Source organism: Sitophilus oryzae, unplaced genomic scaffold (genome assembly GCF_002938485.1).
Source record: "Sitophilus oryzae breed Bouriz unplaced genomic scaffold, Soryzae_2.0 scaffold_1181_pilon_pilon, whole genome shotgun sequence".
NCBI lineage: Eukaryota > Metazoa > Arthropoda > Insecta > Coleoptera > Curculionidae > Sitophilus > Sitophilus oryzae.
The window spans coordinates 1744313-1760310 of record NW_022145817.1 but is presented as its reverse complement, the minus strand read 5'-3'; the positions used below and the strand labels follow the sequence as shown (position 1 = coordinate 1760310).

Here is a 15998-nt window from a genome sequence, read left to right as displayed (position 1 = left end):
CATTCCTAAGCGGATAGTTGTGAGATGGCCTTTCGAGAATAGGAGATATGTGCTTGCGGGTTAAGCAGTCAGATTCAAAAATGAATAAAGAAGGTAGTAGAGTAGGTAATAAGAGTCAGTATTTTGAAAATTTTAAAGAAATTCTGGCAGTGAGTTGTACTGTTCAGTCCCAATAAATATCGAACCGCTCTCTTTTGAAGTTTGAAAATCCGATCAAATTTTGTCGCGCAGCAGTTACCCCAGAATGGAAGGGCATAACGAAGATGCGACTCAAAAAGGGCATAATAGACTATTCTAGATGTTGAGTGTGAACATGATATGCAGGATATAAATAAATAAAACAAAAAATAATGGCGTTTTCCTACTGAGGGGCTAGCTGTTTAGGGGGAACCAAAATCAAAACGTTAGGTATAAGTTTTTTCAAAACGGTTTTCAATAAAAAGCTGAAAACGGAAGCTGTTCTACGTATGTCATTACTCTAATCATGATTTTAAGTGTAGTTTAAATGAATATTTTCTGTTTCAAGCATTTTAGGGCTCAATATACAGGATAAGACATAATTGTAACTGCCTCACTCCGATAAATACCGATGCCTAGTGTGCAAGGAAGAGAGACTGCTGAAGAGAGGTTGCTGTTTGAGTCTGGCGCTAAATAAATTCAAAATAAATTCCTTATATGAATAGTTGTAAATAAGTTTAATAATTAGTTTTTAAGTGTTATATAGTTTCTTGTTTTGTTCGTTAGTGAAAATAAATTGTGTTAAACAAATAATATTTTAAATTATCCACAAGGAACCTAATAACAATACAATATTATTTCATTCTGTGTAAGAAAATTTAATGGATTTTGAAAGCTTAACTGTAATTGGACCCGCACCTTGAATACGAAATCTATTTAAACAATAAATTAAATTTTTTCGAGAATACGGTAGTTCTAGTTAGACGATTTTGATGATTTCTTTAAGCAATTGGTAGCTAAATTATTTAGTCACATTTTAAATTAAAAATTAAAGTCTCCATCTAATTATACGAGGGAAAATATAATGTTGTTATTATTATAAACACCCTGTGGATTGTATTAGCAAATTAGATATTCGAAGGAGATACTTAAGAAGACAGTAAAGATTTCTTGCAATTTTAGCATGCCTTCAACAAACCTTTGAAATAGCGTTGAATATTTTTGTTATATCACTGTCATTGAAAAGTCATATTATTGTCACTCGAGCAGAAATTGTTTTAAGTCCAGAAGTTGATCTCTACCATGTTCAATTAAAGATTAAAGCAACAATAGTCGATACAACTTTGCAATATTTAAAAGATATATTTTTTAATTAGTAAGCCGTGATAAATCACAAAAAAATCAAAATGGTATGTAAAATAAACGCCACGAATGTTTGGGAGTGATTCATTGCTTGATGAAGTTAGAATCGACACGCGCGTTATCATTTTTACATTAAAAACGTAAATTTTTACCGCAGACGTAGGTTTTTAAAGGCCCGGTCTATTCATCTGCCTGCGCTCCTCCTACTTATTCTAAAATGTTAGCGTGATTGACAAAGACGATACTATATCGCGTTTCTTTGATTGATTCGTTTTTGTGCGTCAGTCCATTGGTGTGCTTGCAGTGCGACCAATACAATGGGGCATTCCATTTTATATTTATAACCAAATATATGTTTTGACAAGACTTTGATAGTTAAAACAACAAATTACAAGAGATTATATAATATATTGATTATTATATGACTTGAAACACCACGGCACTGGAATTAAGTTTTATGTGACCTTGAACAGATTAGTTCACATGGTAGCGACCGATGAATCACTCCCAAACATTCGTGGCGTTAACTTTACTAAAATAGTCATACACATTATTAAAATTTTGTTTGGGATTGATATAATTTACTTTTGAACTGTTACAACTGAATCTCTATTATTTTTCTTTTTTTTATAACGGAATTTATTATAACGGGATGGGTTTGGGATTTGCAAAAATATCTAAAATCTCGCATTATTAAAGCATTTTCCAGGTATTTGACATTGTTGTAGTTGCCACGATATATTTCATATTTCAAAAATTCCCAAAATCATAAATCGAGAACGGATAAACCCGGGAATCCGGGAGGCCATCATATGGGTCCATTGGTTCCAATTCATTAATTTGAGAAATAATAATTTAACAAAATTCTAATATTTTTAAAGTTATGAGGGGGAGCCCCATCTTGCTGAAAGTATATTTCACGTAAATTAGCTAAAGGAATATCTAAAAGTTCCGGTACAATAGCTTCCAAGATTTACAAATAGGGGGAGAGGGTTAAGTTTAGTGGCTCCCAAAATAAAATAAAAGACAGTTAGCAGTATACTTTTAATTTTTCTTTAATTTATTTTATTATCAATCATGGTCTACTAATAAATATGACTTTTTAATAAAAACTTTTAAATATTGCAGTGATATAGAGAGTGATATATATTTTTGGCAAGCTAGATCATATAATTTATAAATATACAGGGTGAACCATTTAAGAAAACATAACTTTAGTTCATATCTTTAAAAATATTCGCTACTATATTCTACGTAACTACGCCACTATATTCTACGTAAAAAGTTCTACGATAAATAATTTGTACCTACTCAATACCTTTAATAATAGCGGAAATACAGGGGGTGGTCCAAATTGCAAAATTTTCAAAAAGACCCTGTAGCTAGGCTAGACGAAGATGGCTATGAAAACTTTATTTACGGCATCTTCCATTTGACAAAAAAGTGGGATAGGTTTATGTAAACCGTACCCTTTTATCTTCACTAATAACGGAGAAATCATATGATTTCAACTAAAATGGGACACCCTGTACAAAACGCAGTAGGTGCCTGTCAATGTGATAAATGAAATGATATATAAAATATAAATGAGTTTGCGATTTGTTTGGAAATATCCATATATAATATGTGAACAAGTTTTTATAATATTATATAATAAATATAAGTAGAATGAGATCGGTAATTAGGTAATTGAAAACATATTTTCACTAGAAATACCACCGTCTAAAATACCACATGAGGTTTAATTATTCCTGGAATTTTTCAACCATGAATATGTATTTTGAAAATAAAAATATACTCGTACTTGTTAAAAATATACTTGTTACTATGACAATAGTCATGTTTAAAATAAATAATGAATTCAAATCAGGTATAGTGCCTTGATAACCAAAATATCTTGTGTTATTGAACTTTAGTTTACTATCACTATCCAACAAAAAAATATTTTTTAGAAAAGCGAGTTTTGATTAGGTAACAAAAAATAAATACAAAATTAGATTAAATAAGAATAAAAAATTAAAATAGAAGTAAATTTAATATTCTAATAAGAATTAAGGTTATGGCAGTCCAATACTCATTATGGGGATATGGGGATGACTATAAAATTATGAATTATTGTAAACATTAGTTGGAGTTTTAAGTTCAAATATTTTTTATTTTATTTTTAGATTCTTCGTAAAATTCCATAACTTTTTTATATATAATGTTAAATACCTAAAATTAATAGTTTTTGTTTATATTATATTTAAATTTGTTTAAACAAATGTTAGATTGCAGTGGGTTAAAAAATTGTCAATGATGGAATTGATTCTGAACTTGGACAACTAAAATTTGGTAGGAGAATTTTATAGAGATATAGAAAAAGACCTATGTAAAGATATTTTAGTTAGATGTTACAGGGTGTTCAAAATATATTTAGGAATTTCAACTACTTAAAATTAAGGAATTTCAATTTTTTTAAATGGTACACCCTATATATTATCATTTTTTCTGATAGATTTTACCAAACTCTTCAACTTTTATTAAGAATGTCATATACCTATTTTTATTAGTTTGCGATTTATTCCAATTTTTTCTATTTTTACCCATATTTTTAATATAATTGCGCTATAACATCATAGTTACCATGACAAAAAGAAATAATTATCACAATTTCATGTCTGTTAAGCAAGTTAAGAACAAAATTAGGATTTTAGTTTAATTTGTTGTAATAAGTGTAAATGGTAGAGATAATAGATTTTTACAGATTTTCTTGAAATTAATAATTAGTCAATCTGATTGATATACACGGACAAGCTTAGAAAACCACATGTTTTGGTTATTTAGGTTTACCTAACTACTATAAGGATAGATGTATATTATCTAGAAAAGATCTTCAGTGTGTAATGGGACGGTTTCGCGGCAGTAGTAATATTGGTTTTACCAAATGAATTATAAATCAGAATTACTACGAGAAAAAACTTTACTGTATGTCTAAGAAAATTCATATATCAGTAGCCTTCAACAATTAGGTAATCTAGTATTACCCTAATCTGTGGCTATTCGCCCCGACGAAAAATCCCAAATGTCATCTTTCATAATATAGAAATACACCAAGAAATTCACTACTGCGATTTAGTTTATTTGAGTAAAGTTAATTAATTTTAACTAATACCAGCAACTGCAACTAATTATGAAGCTACCTGTTAAAGATAAGTAATAAACAGTTTTGTTTTGTCATGGCAACTATGATTTTATAGGGTGATTGTATTGAAAATATGGGTAAAAATAGAATAAATGGGAATAAATCGCAAACTATTAAAAATAGGGATATTACATACTTAATAAAAGTTGAAGAGTTTTGTCAAATCTATCAGAAAAAATAATAATATATAGGGTGTCCCATTTAAAAAATTTGATATTTTTTTATTTTAAGTAGTTGATATTCATAAATATATTTTGAACACCCTGTATCATTTAACTAAAGTATCTTTACATATATCTTTTTTTCATCTCTATAAAACTCTCCTACCAAATTTTGGTACTCCAACTTCAGAAACAATGGCACCACTGACAATTTTTTACCACACTGCAATTTAACATTTGTTTAAATAAATTGAAATATTACAAAAACTATTAATTTTAGATATATAACGTTATATATAAAAAAGTTATGGAATTTTACGCAGAATCTAAAAATAAAATAAAAAATAGGGTGTTGCATTTAAAAAAACCTTATGTTATAACCGCTACACTTTTTTGAAGCACCTTGTATACTCTATAATAATTTTAAAATGTGTATCTTAACCATCCCTATAAGTTTTATATTAAACATTTTTTTGTAAACCTTGAAACAAATGAGATAATGGACTTTACTCTATCGTTGACTCACCCTGTATATTAACTTAAAAATAATCATTTTAGTAGTTTAATTTTACTGAGAATAGTTATTTTTTATACAAGACGATAAAATGGTAACTCGCTAGTGAATTAATTTCGGGAGACGATAATGCAATTTTATCGTCCTGTTTAAAACAATATTTTTTTTCATAGCGAGTTACGTTTTAAAACATATTCAGAAATTATTATTTCAAGGAGTTTATTACGAGTAGAAAAAATATTATGCTGGGTTGGCTTTGGTTTCTATATAATTTGACAAATAAATAAAGCTGTCTCTTTAGTTGTCAATTTTGAGTCAATATTTTGTAATTCTCTGTGTCGATTGCTGATTGAATTGGAGCCAGAAATGGCTCAAAACGAAATAAGGTATGGCGACAAACGCCATATCCAAACTACTTCCATTTAAATCCCGAATAACTTATGAAAAGTAATACAAAGGTTTTCAAAAATGGAAGCAATTAAAAAACGTGCGAGAAGAAATATGTTTTTAACCTATCCACGCTGTTAAAGTATCATTTAACCTACCCTTGCGGTTAAAGTACTATTTTATCTACTATTTTTGATAGATATAAGGCAATTTTAACAGTTGTTATGGAAAAAAATAATTTAGATTATTATCTGTTATTTTATGGGGCATAGATTTAAGCCGCATTATTTTTTTGATGTGTTTCTTAACAAAAGATGATAAGAAATAGATTAATTGATACTGATTATATTAATTGTAGTATTACTTGTTGCAAAATCGTCGTCATATTATCTGATTCTGACTTGCTCTAACGTACCTTATCTTATTCAAAACTATTACGACATTCTACGAAAAAATAAACTAGCTAGTTTCTTCTTGGTTTCTGGTGAAAGAAAACGTACATTTTATGTAATTTCTTTTCCGATTCTTGTTAGATAAGCCGGCAACTGGACCGCATTAAATGAATCTACTTTTTTACTTTAACATACGTTTGTATTAATTTTTATTACCTCTATTATTTAATATTAATCTTTCTGTACATAAAAATACTGTTTTACAGAAAGAACAGCATTTTATAGTACCACCAAAACGTCATATTGGACGATATAAATTAATAAAAATGACAATAAGACTCACCCTTTGTACACACACTAAATATCACAAAAGTAGAAATTACTAGGACCCGCATTTTGCTGAAGTTAACACTTTTTTAAAGGCACATAAGACGATTTTCACTAGCGAAGAGATATGCGGCAGGATTTCTGCTGTTGTCGTTTCTTGTTAGACTGCCTAAGGAGGTTGGACTTATGACTGTCCGTTAGCACTTTCTTTTTGTTACCTCGATACCTGGGTTAAACGAAAAGTAACGGAAAACTGCGACCTTGATATTCCTTTTGAATTAAGGTTGGTTCTCAAACGTCAATCTCATTGAATTAATCTGACGAATGAATGACGAATGAATCTGAAGTGAGTTGAATACATTCAGTTTGTCCAGACATCTTTCGTTGATCCCATAAACATAAAAAAAGTCGACTAAATTACAGCGGTCTGTTCAATATAAAAAGACACAAACATGTATAAAATTCATCACAGAACTTCAATACGCTGATGACTGCGCTTTAGTTGCAAAAACAATGCAACAGTTACAAGAAATTTTGAACACATATACCTGGGTATACGTGATGCCTTTGGCCCTTAAGCTGAACATCGATAAAACTAAAATCATGTGCAATCCCCCGGAAAATCATAACAACGCTATAAAAATCGGAGAAGAACTATTGGAATATGTAGGGGAATTCAATTACCTCGGCAGTTTGATTTCGGAAAAAGCCAATATCGACTCTGAAATTCAGCACAGAAATAGCAGCGCCTCAAGAGCAATCTGGAAATTAAAAGACAGGGTTTTCTACAATCATGACTTGAATCTCCACCATGTTATATGGGTGTGAAACCTGGATGCCGTACCGCCAGCACATAAACTCATTTAATAAGTTGCAATACAGACACCTTAGACAACTGTTAAGAATCAAATGGCACAACCATGTCTCAAACGTGTCGGTCCTTGAAAATGGTAGCTACGAGAGTGGCAATGTCATGATTACTAAATTCCGCTTAAAATGGGCTGGTCACGTATGCAGGATGCAAGAAAACTGCCTACCGAAATTTCTTCTTTACGGTGGGCTTATAGACGGTAAGAGGAAACCGGGTGGACAACTGAAAAGGTACAAGGATATTTTCCATGAAAACTTAAAGGGATAAGCATGAATAAGTAGAATCAGTGGGAGGGAGCAGCGCACAATAAAACGAAATGGAGAAGAATTGTAAACTCAGGTAACAGCGACAACTCAAAAGTAAAGAGGCAACAAAGCAATGAGATTTTTGAATGTCCGGAGTGCTGAAGAGAGATAACATCACGTATCGGGCTTTTCAGTCACAGAAAAACTCATGAAAGAAAACGCTTTGCGTAACCATCTTTCTGATACGTGTCATATACTCGTCAATGTGAAATATAATAATGGGCGTTTCTTCTCTGTGATCGACTTCAAAAGGATTAGTTTTGATCATATTAGGAGATCCAGTTCCTTCTGGATCTGACAGATAAAATCCAAATATTTTATCTGCGACCCTGTTTTTGTTAAATATAAATTCAGTAAAAAATAGATATAATACACAATGTGTTGGTCAGATTTATTACTATATAACCACAACTATACTCTTCATCATCTTGAAACTTTACATCTTTTATTAAATTCCTCCAATCGAAATTGTATGATTCTTATCTCTTACTCTCTTACAAGTCCTACAACATGCCTACAACAGAGACACGAATATAATTTATACCGTATGATCGAATAAAAACGACGTCAGCGATGGCTATGAAATAAAGATGATTTTTTTTATTCGCTGTCATTTTATATGTAAAATTATATGGGAAATTTCATCGATCGTCATTTCATAGGCACCGCTGACGCCGTTTTTATTCGATCATACGGTACTTTATGTACAGTATGTCCCTGGATTGCCATTACAAGAGGAAAACTTTTTTATTGTTAATAATTGGAGAAAAATGCATTCTTTATAAAAAATTTTGCTTGTTTTAAAACGATTAATTCCTTTTATACTTTTTCAAATTTTCATAGCGTTTTAAAGAAAATTAAAACGAAAGAAAAACGTAAATAAGAAAAAAAAAACATGAAAATAAGCTTGTAGTCCTAAAAATTAAAAGGCGTTCCTATGGTAATATCATTTCGATTTCATTCTTTGATAGATTTTTATTGATAGAATTTTAATTAATTAATGATAACTAATCATATTTTTTGCTGTTTTAAAATGTTAAAGAAGCACAAAATTTATTTATTTCAATGCTACGGAAAGGGTGATAATAGTTATCGGAAAATGTGATAAAGTTTAGATTGGAAAGTGCCCATAAGGACAATGTAAACACTATTTGGCGCTATTCTTGCAACGGTCGCGACCCAAAACTTTTGAAAATTTCGGAGCGGTTCGGCTTTTTCCGGAATTGTATCGCCAAATATTATTTATTCAAATTTATTATTATTTTCGTTTAATTTTATAAATAAAAGACAGTGTGTTGCATACAAGAAACTTTATTTTATATAAGGACGCATGTATGAAATACCTATGAAACATTGGAAACCGACGTTATGCCACGAACCACGATGGTTTTTGCAGTTCACAGTTCACAGCACAGCTTTTTAAGTTTCTAATGCCACTTTTTCACAATTATCACCGGTTGGAGTAAATAAAACTTGAATTAAACTCACAAGATAGCAATTATTACTTTGAAAATGGACGCTATAAACACTTTTCGGAATTTCTTTAATGAGAGCGGTTTAGATTTTGAAAGATTATTATGATTTTTGAAGATTCTGACTTTGACAAGAGAAAATTATTTCTGTTTGTGTTTGTCGTTGTTCTTAGCGACCACTATAGCAGCGCCAAATCGCGTATAACGGTCGCGACCCAAAATAATTTTGCGACCTAAAATTTTTACGGGCTTTCCAATCTTAACTTGTTGCATTTATCTATGATGTGATACTTTAACAACAGCGAAAATATAACGTCAATCAAAAAAAATCTATCAAAGAATGAAATCGAAATAGTATTGCCCTTTGGTATTGCCATAGAAACGCCTTTTAATTTTTAGGACTTAGCATATTTTCATGTTTTTTGTAATTTTCTCTAAAACGCTATGAAAATTTGGAAAAGTGTTAACGGGATTAACCAATTTAGAGCAAGCGATTTTTATGAAGAATGTATTTTTCTCAAAATTTCCTCTTTTAAAGACAATCCGGGGACATACTGTATATTGAGTTGCCTATAATACTGATATCACTTGGAGACATCAATAGGCAGTCACTATGGTAACCTCAAATCATTTCAATGTAAACACAAGCAGAGACGCAGACAGTGTTTTGTTTAGAAGATTCTGAAATAAATTAATAAAATACGGGCATTAAATTATATCGTAAACTTAAAGCAAAGCTTTGACAAACAAAATATCGAAAATAATCATGCATTGGGATGAGGATATTGACCTGCTAGCTGGTAGAAAGGTAGATTCCCTTTAATTTTTAGACATTTTTAAATTATATATTTATATGTTACTGAATTTTAGAATCAACCAAAACAGGGTCGCAGATCAAATCCAAACACACCAGAAGAAGCTGGTTCTTCTGATATGATCGAAACTAATCCTTTCGATATCGATAACAAAGAAGAAAGGCCCATTATTAGACCAAGGAAAACAAGTGTATGGGGTGAAGAAGGAACTAAATCTGCCAAGTACAAAAATAAATAATTAAATTTAAAATATGTTAAACAGCGTTATCTAGTATTCTAGAAAATCTAAATTGTGATTCCTCTTTAAAATATTTACACTAATTTTGTTTACAAAAATTGGAACAATGGTACAGTTATTGCATTGGTTTATTTACATATGTATAGATTTTCGAAATAGTGTACAGAGTGGGTCAAATTCGACGCTTTTAAAGAGGAACATCCTTTTCTATAGGAGATAGCCGAAAACTAATATTTGTGTCTGAAGCTCAATTTTTATCAAAAACATGATGGTGAAAACCGCACATCGATATCTATTACCGTTTATGAGTTACGGAGTGTTTTTCAAAAATGTGTATTTTTAACAAATCGCTGTAACGTTTTTGCTATGGAAAATTTTGTATTTTTGTAAAAACATGTCCAAAGCACCTTTTTACATAGAATTTAATTGTTTAAGTATAATTTTTTTTAAATTAATAATTTAAGAGTTATCAACAGAAAAATTGACTTTTTATTTGAGACACCCTGTATATTTTTAATTAACTAAAAAGGACTTTAAATTACCTTTCCAAAAATATAGCTCACTTGATATTTTGTTATAGTCCCTTTTCAAATACAGAATTTTTAAAAGTTCGCCACTTTTAACTACTAGGCTTTTGACCATTATTTATTGATGATTGATTATTGCCCCTAATTGAACTCGAAAACATATTTTTCCAGAAAGACGAGGCACCGCTTTCAGAACTCTGAAGTTATCAGCAAATTTTTGCAGCCAATTTCGACTATAATTGAATAGGTAACCAAAATCCCAGCAGTTGGCCGTCAAGGCCGCCGGAGTTGGGGCCTATGGATTTTTAACTTTGTGGAAGAATAAAGGTTCTTGTTTTTAAATTCTCAGTATAATCTAGATAAGAATTAAAAGTATTTAGCGGTTACACGAGGGTATTTTTTTATCACCTCTGAGTTCATGAATTCCGCGAGGTATTCCGAAACGGTCGATAATTATGTCGAATACCTGTAGCAAAATCTCATGTCTTGGTTTGCTATTTATTTTTATTGTTGTTAAATATAGTTTAAATTATTATAAAATTATGCATCTCTCATTGCAAATATTATTTTCGTTTTAATTGCAGCTCACAGCTAATTCTTTTTTTGCATTACAGCCGGCGATGTTCAAATCCTATATACTTATTCAAAGTGGGCGAATTGTTAAAAACTCTTTATCTCGAAGAGGAATCGAGTAAAATATCAAATATGCTATATTTTTGGAAAGATAATTTTAAATTATTTTCTTTGAATTAAAAATATACAGGACGTCCCATATAAAATCAAATTTTCTGTTGATAATTCATAAATTATTAATTTAAAAAAAATATACCTAAGCCATTAAATTCTACGTAAAAAAGTGCTTTTGAAATGTTTTCATAAAATTAAATACAAAGTTTTCCATAGCAAAAAAGTTACAGAGATTTGTTAAAAATGCACATTTTAAACAAATGGTACAGATATACAGGGTGGTCCGAATTGTATTCCGGAAACTTCGGCAGCCTATTCTACAGATAAAAATATGTAAAAAAGTTCGTATAAATGTATGTCCTAAAATGCTTAGTTTCGGAGATACAGGGTGTAGAAATTTCATTTTTATTTCGAGAGAGATTTTTTCCCAACAATTTCTGAAGTAACGTGAATATTTGGATGAAAATTAGTGTCTGGGAATTTTTTGACATGAGAAATTTGACTTTGATGTCAATATGACTCCTACTAGTAGAGGGCGCCACCTACATATTTTTTAATTGGTTTGAAGAGTAATAACTTTTCGTCCATACCTGTATAAAACTAGTAAGTAAAAAAAAACATTTACGACGTTTTTTATGTGAAAAAGGTCTCTTGGTGAAAATCGCTACGAGTCTTGGTTTTCGAGATATTTGGAATCGAAATTATCAATACCTGTCATCATTGACATAAATTAAACGTGTTGACTAAATAGTTATTAGACTGAAATCTTCAATTTGAAATATGTTTGTGTCAAAAGTTCAACAGAAACTGTTTTATCATCATTTTTTGCAGAAAAATTTATGATTAATTTAAAAAAATAAAAAATTCCCAAATTTATTATTTCAGTGAAATAACTATATCTGCTCAACGTGTTTATTTTTGGTCAATAATGACATGTATTGACTATTTCCATTCTAAATATCTTAAAAACGGTTGCTCGTAGCGATTTTTACAAAGAGATATTTTATACGTAAAGTCACATATATTTTTTCGCTCGGTAGTTTTATACAGGTATGGACAAAAAGTTATTACACTTCAAAAGAGTTAAAATACATGTAGGTGGCGCCCTCTACTAGTAGGAGTCATATTGACATCAAAATCAAATTTCTCATGTCAAAATACTCCCAGACACCAATTTTTATCCAAATGTTGACTTTACTTCAGAAATTATTTGGAAAAAATCGAAATAAAAATGAAACTTCTACACCCTGTATCTCTGAAACTAAGCATTTTAGGACATACATTTATACGAACTTTTTTACTTACTTTTATCTGCAGAATATGTTGCCGAAGTTTCCGGAATACAGTTCGGACCACCCTGTGTATATCATGTTTTTGATAAAAATTGAGTTTTAGACACCGATATTAGTTTTTCTCTATAGAAAAGTGAGTTCTAAGGAAGTTCGAGGAAATCTCCTATAGAAAAGGGAGTTCCCCTTTAAAAGCGACCAATTTAGCACACACTGTACAGGGGGTCCCATTTTCGTGTGTTTTATAAAATTTGCGTCAATCAATGAAATACTAACACACAGATTAGTAAATTTCCAATTAATATTCATCAGTAATTATATCATTATGTTTATTTTAGGTCCAGTAAAAGTTCAACTAATATTATAGAGCTGTAAGTACAGTAGTATATTAATATTTTAGACCTGTTATTCAATACATTATAATTTTAGAGAAAGGTTTCAACGTCAAAATGACAGTACCAGCAAAGATGACGAAAACGATATTCCAGTAATTCCAGATATTGATGATTTACAGGACGATCCACTAAACTTGCCAGATGTAAAACCTATGTAAATTCCTTATTTTTTTTTGCCTTTTTTTATTATGTTTTTAATGTATTCCTTTCAGTGCTTCTGTAGACAAAGACACGTATAAAGAACTGGACAATCAGTTAGGAAATATACAGGGAGACAAAATAAATTTTGGCAATTTGGGTAATATAGATTTGTCGTTTTTGACAAATAAGCTCTATCCAGAGAAAGAGGTACAAATGAAGCCAGAGAGTTGGACTATGGAAAGCTTATTTCACGATTTGTCCAGAAATAATAATTGATAATAAATTTAGATTTAAAAAAGATTAGGATAATCCTTTGTTTATACAAAGGATTAATTATGTAATTATTTATAATATGTAATTATTATGTAATTATTTACAGATATTTATTTTGTAGTGATAATTTATTTTAGAATAATAGATAATTAGATAAAAATAAAATATATCTATTATTTTGATATTTAAGGGGGTATGGGAGGGGGTTAAAAAATTTAAAAAATCGTAACTCCAAAATTACAGTAGCTAGCGAAACGCGGTTTTCAATTTAAAATTAGGAATAATATTTGCAACAAAATTTGTAATAACATCAAAATCAGTCAAAGTCGCAGTTTTTGCGATAAAAAAAATATCAATTATGGGCGGCTATATGTGCCTCCCGGCGCCAATTTTTTTATAAGTAAAATATAACTACTAAATCAAATTGTAAATAATTATTGCGAGAATTGAGAAAAATTAATAAAATTCAAAATTTTACTTAATTCTTAAAATGTCATTATACACAAAACTAGCTATCCCAATTGAGCCTTTTTCGAGAAAAGCCTTTTTATTTCCAGGTAGTCGTGACGATCCTGGCCTGACATTACTATCACCACGGTGTTACTATCTGCAAATAGAGAGGAATTATTTCTGGTGCTGCTAGGAGAAAAAGTCTTTAAATTATCTTCTTCAAAGTGCAAAGAACGAATTTTAAACTATGCAAAAGACAAATTTAATAGCCGAATTGGCCTACCTTTGAACTTCAAAAAGCAATTAAAAGCTGCGGTGAAGGTTTTTGTGTCCAAAATGGTTTTATAGATGGAAAGCGCGTAGAAAGTTTCCAACTAGATTTTGAATGCACAGTGGCGTTTCAAGCTATCTCAAATTACTCATACTGATTGATTTACTCATATTCATACTGAACAAACACGATTGGTAATGTGAAAAAGGGACAGGCCAAAAAAGCCGTTTGCTGAAAGTTCTTTAAGAACAAAACAGAGAGACGTCAAACAGCATGTTTCCGAACTACCTTTGAAAAAATTATGTTATGCTACTGAATCAAGTTTAATTAAAGGCGGATAAAGAACTGTCTCGGGCCCCATAATTTTTATCGGAAAAATTACAAAAAAAAAACGAAAACCCTTTGTCCAAGATGTCATCCTAAGGATGTTACATAATAGTATCTTACCAATAATGTTGCTGAAGTTCCAATGGACAGAGCTGATGATATCAATGACGATGAAATAGAAGATATATAGTCGTTTGCTTCGGGGGTGAGATTGATCACTAGATTACATTTTTATAAGTTCAAATGTGACGCGCGAATCGTCGAGTCGGTTCGTTTAATGTTAAACCGCCATGTGTGTTTAGTAGAAACATGGCCGAAAGGAATGTGTACAAGTCACATCGTTAAATCCCTGTTTTTTGTCTAAAAATCCATTCAAATTGTTTAACTGTTTTTGCTTTCATTTACAACTTCTAGAACTTTGATTGGTAAGTCAAATTATTATATAGTAACGAACACACTGATTGCATGGCGCTATTTGTTGATGTTTCTTTAAGTCATATTCCGAAATTTGGTTATTTTGGGTCACGAATTGTGAGGTTATACTTTAATTTGTTCGAAGGGGTCAGATTAATCACTTAGTACGGGCGAGATTGATAGACGTGGGATTTTTCCGCTCATTCAAAAATGCGTGGAGAAGAGTTTTGACGAATTGGAAGACGGCACATAAACAGCAAACGTCAATAGATAAGAAGGACTTTCCGCACCTGCTTGCCTCTACTTTGGCTGAAATGGAAAACATATGCGATAATGCCATTAAGAATGACCTTATCAGTTCATTTCAAGCAACTGCAATTATATCAATTGATCCAGAGCGTATTTTACGCAAAATTCCAGCGAATGATAATGACCCTGGGACCGATATCAGTGATACCCTTTTAAACTATTTACAACAACAACGATTCTCACCAGCACCGACAAGAAGAAAGATAAAATGCCAGAAGATAAATGTGGAGCCTGGCAGAAGTGTTACAGCAAACAATGATAGCTCTAGCGAATCAGATGTCAATGGACCAGTAACTAACGACAATTCAGATGACGAACCTTTAGAAGAAGACGCTGAAGAGGCTATCCGACATGAATCTGAATACCTTGGGCCCCGAATTGGATATATCGAAGTTGGAAAATTCGTATTAGTAAAAGTCCTGGGAGGATCTAGGAAGTAGACGGTGTATCGCTACATAGCCGCTGTACAGGGTTTTAATTCTCTCGAAAGAATACAAGAGATTGAGCTCTTGAGGGCTAAAATGATGATGACATGTGACAAGTCACGAAAACTATTTTCACCCCAACCTAATGATGAATCTGTAGCTGGTTTAGAAGACGTGACAGCCATTCTACCAACTCCTAGTGTTACCAATCTTAACGATAAAGTAACTTATTCATTTGAAAAAGAAATCGATGTTTACGAAATGTAAGAATATCCCACTTTTTTATATATTTTCATAATAAACACACCGGAAAAATCTAGGGATATCATTTTATTAAAGTTAAAAATAAATGTTTTGAATAAACAACCACATATTTGTAGGCCGATTCTTTCTACTTCGATTGAAACGAAGTAGTCACACTAGTTATTTCTAAATTTGGGATATTTGCAGAAGTGGTTGTGCATTTTTTGTCAAATGTATAAAAAGCACCTAGCATCAATTGTT

At 31.0% G+C, this 15998-nt stretch overlaps 2 protein-coding genes across 2 annotated transcripts in view; one reads left to right on the top strand and one right to left on the bottom strand.

The window, feature by feature from the left end:
• Positions 1 to 6463, bottom strand: part of LOC115891464 — a 35237-nt gene extending 28774 nt beyond the window's left edge. Inside the window, exon 1 of the mRNA XM_030911917.1 lies at positions 6302 to 6463. Within this exon, the coding sequence (XP_030767777.1) occupies positions 6302 to 6353 (52 nt within the window). The 5' untranslated portion in view covers positions 6354 to 6463. The remainder of the gene's footprint in view (positions 1 to 6301) is intronic.
• Positions 6464 to 9560: 3097 nt separating this feature from the next.
• Positions 9561 to 13387, top strand: LOC115891465 (intraflagellar transport protein 43 homolog). Its single transcript, XM_030911919.1, has 5 exons — positions 9561 to 9741; positions 9804 to 9970; positions 12828 to 12860; positions 12919 to 13038; positions 13097 to 13387. Exons 1-5 carry the CDS (start codon positions 9700 to 9702, stop codon positions 13299 to 13301), a joined length of 567 nt encoding a protein of 188 aa, XP_030767779.1. The 5' UTR covers positions 9561 to 9699; the 3' UTR covers positions 13302 to 13387.
• The last annotated feature ends 2611 nt before the right edge of the window (positions 13388 to 15998 follow it).

Bases quoted from the DNA above. Each gene is read 5' to 3' on its own strand.
- LOC115891465 (XM_030911919.1), top strand. From the start codon at position 9,700: ATGCATTGGGATGAGGATATTGACCTGCTAGCTGGTAGAAAG. The intron at 9,742-9,803 runs GTAGATTCCCTT...ACTGAATTTTAG, and splicing joins ACCTGCTAGCTGGTAGAAAG to AATCAACCAAAACAGGGTCG. The intron at 9,971-12,827 runs GTACAAAAATAA...TGTTTATTTTAG, and splicing joins GAAGGAACTAAATCTGCCAA to GTCCAGTAAAAGTTCAACTA.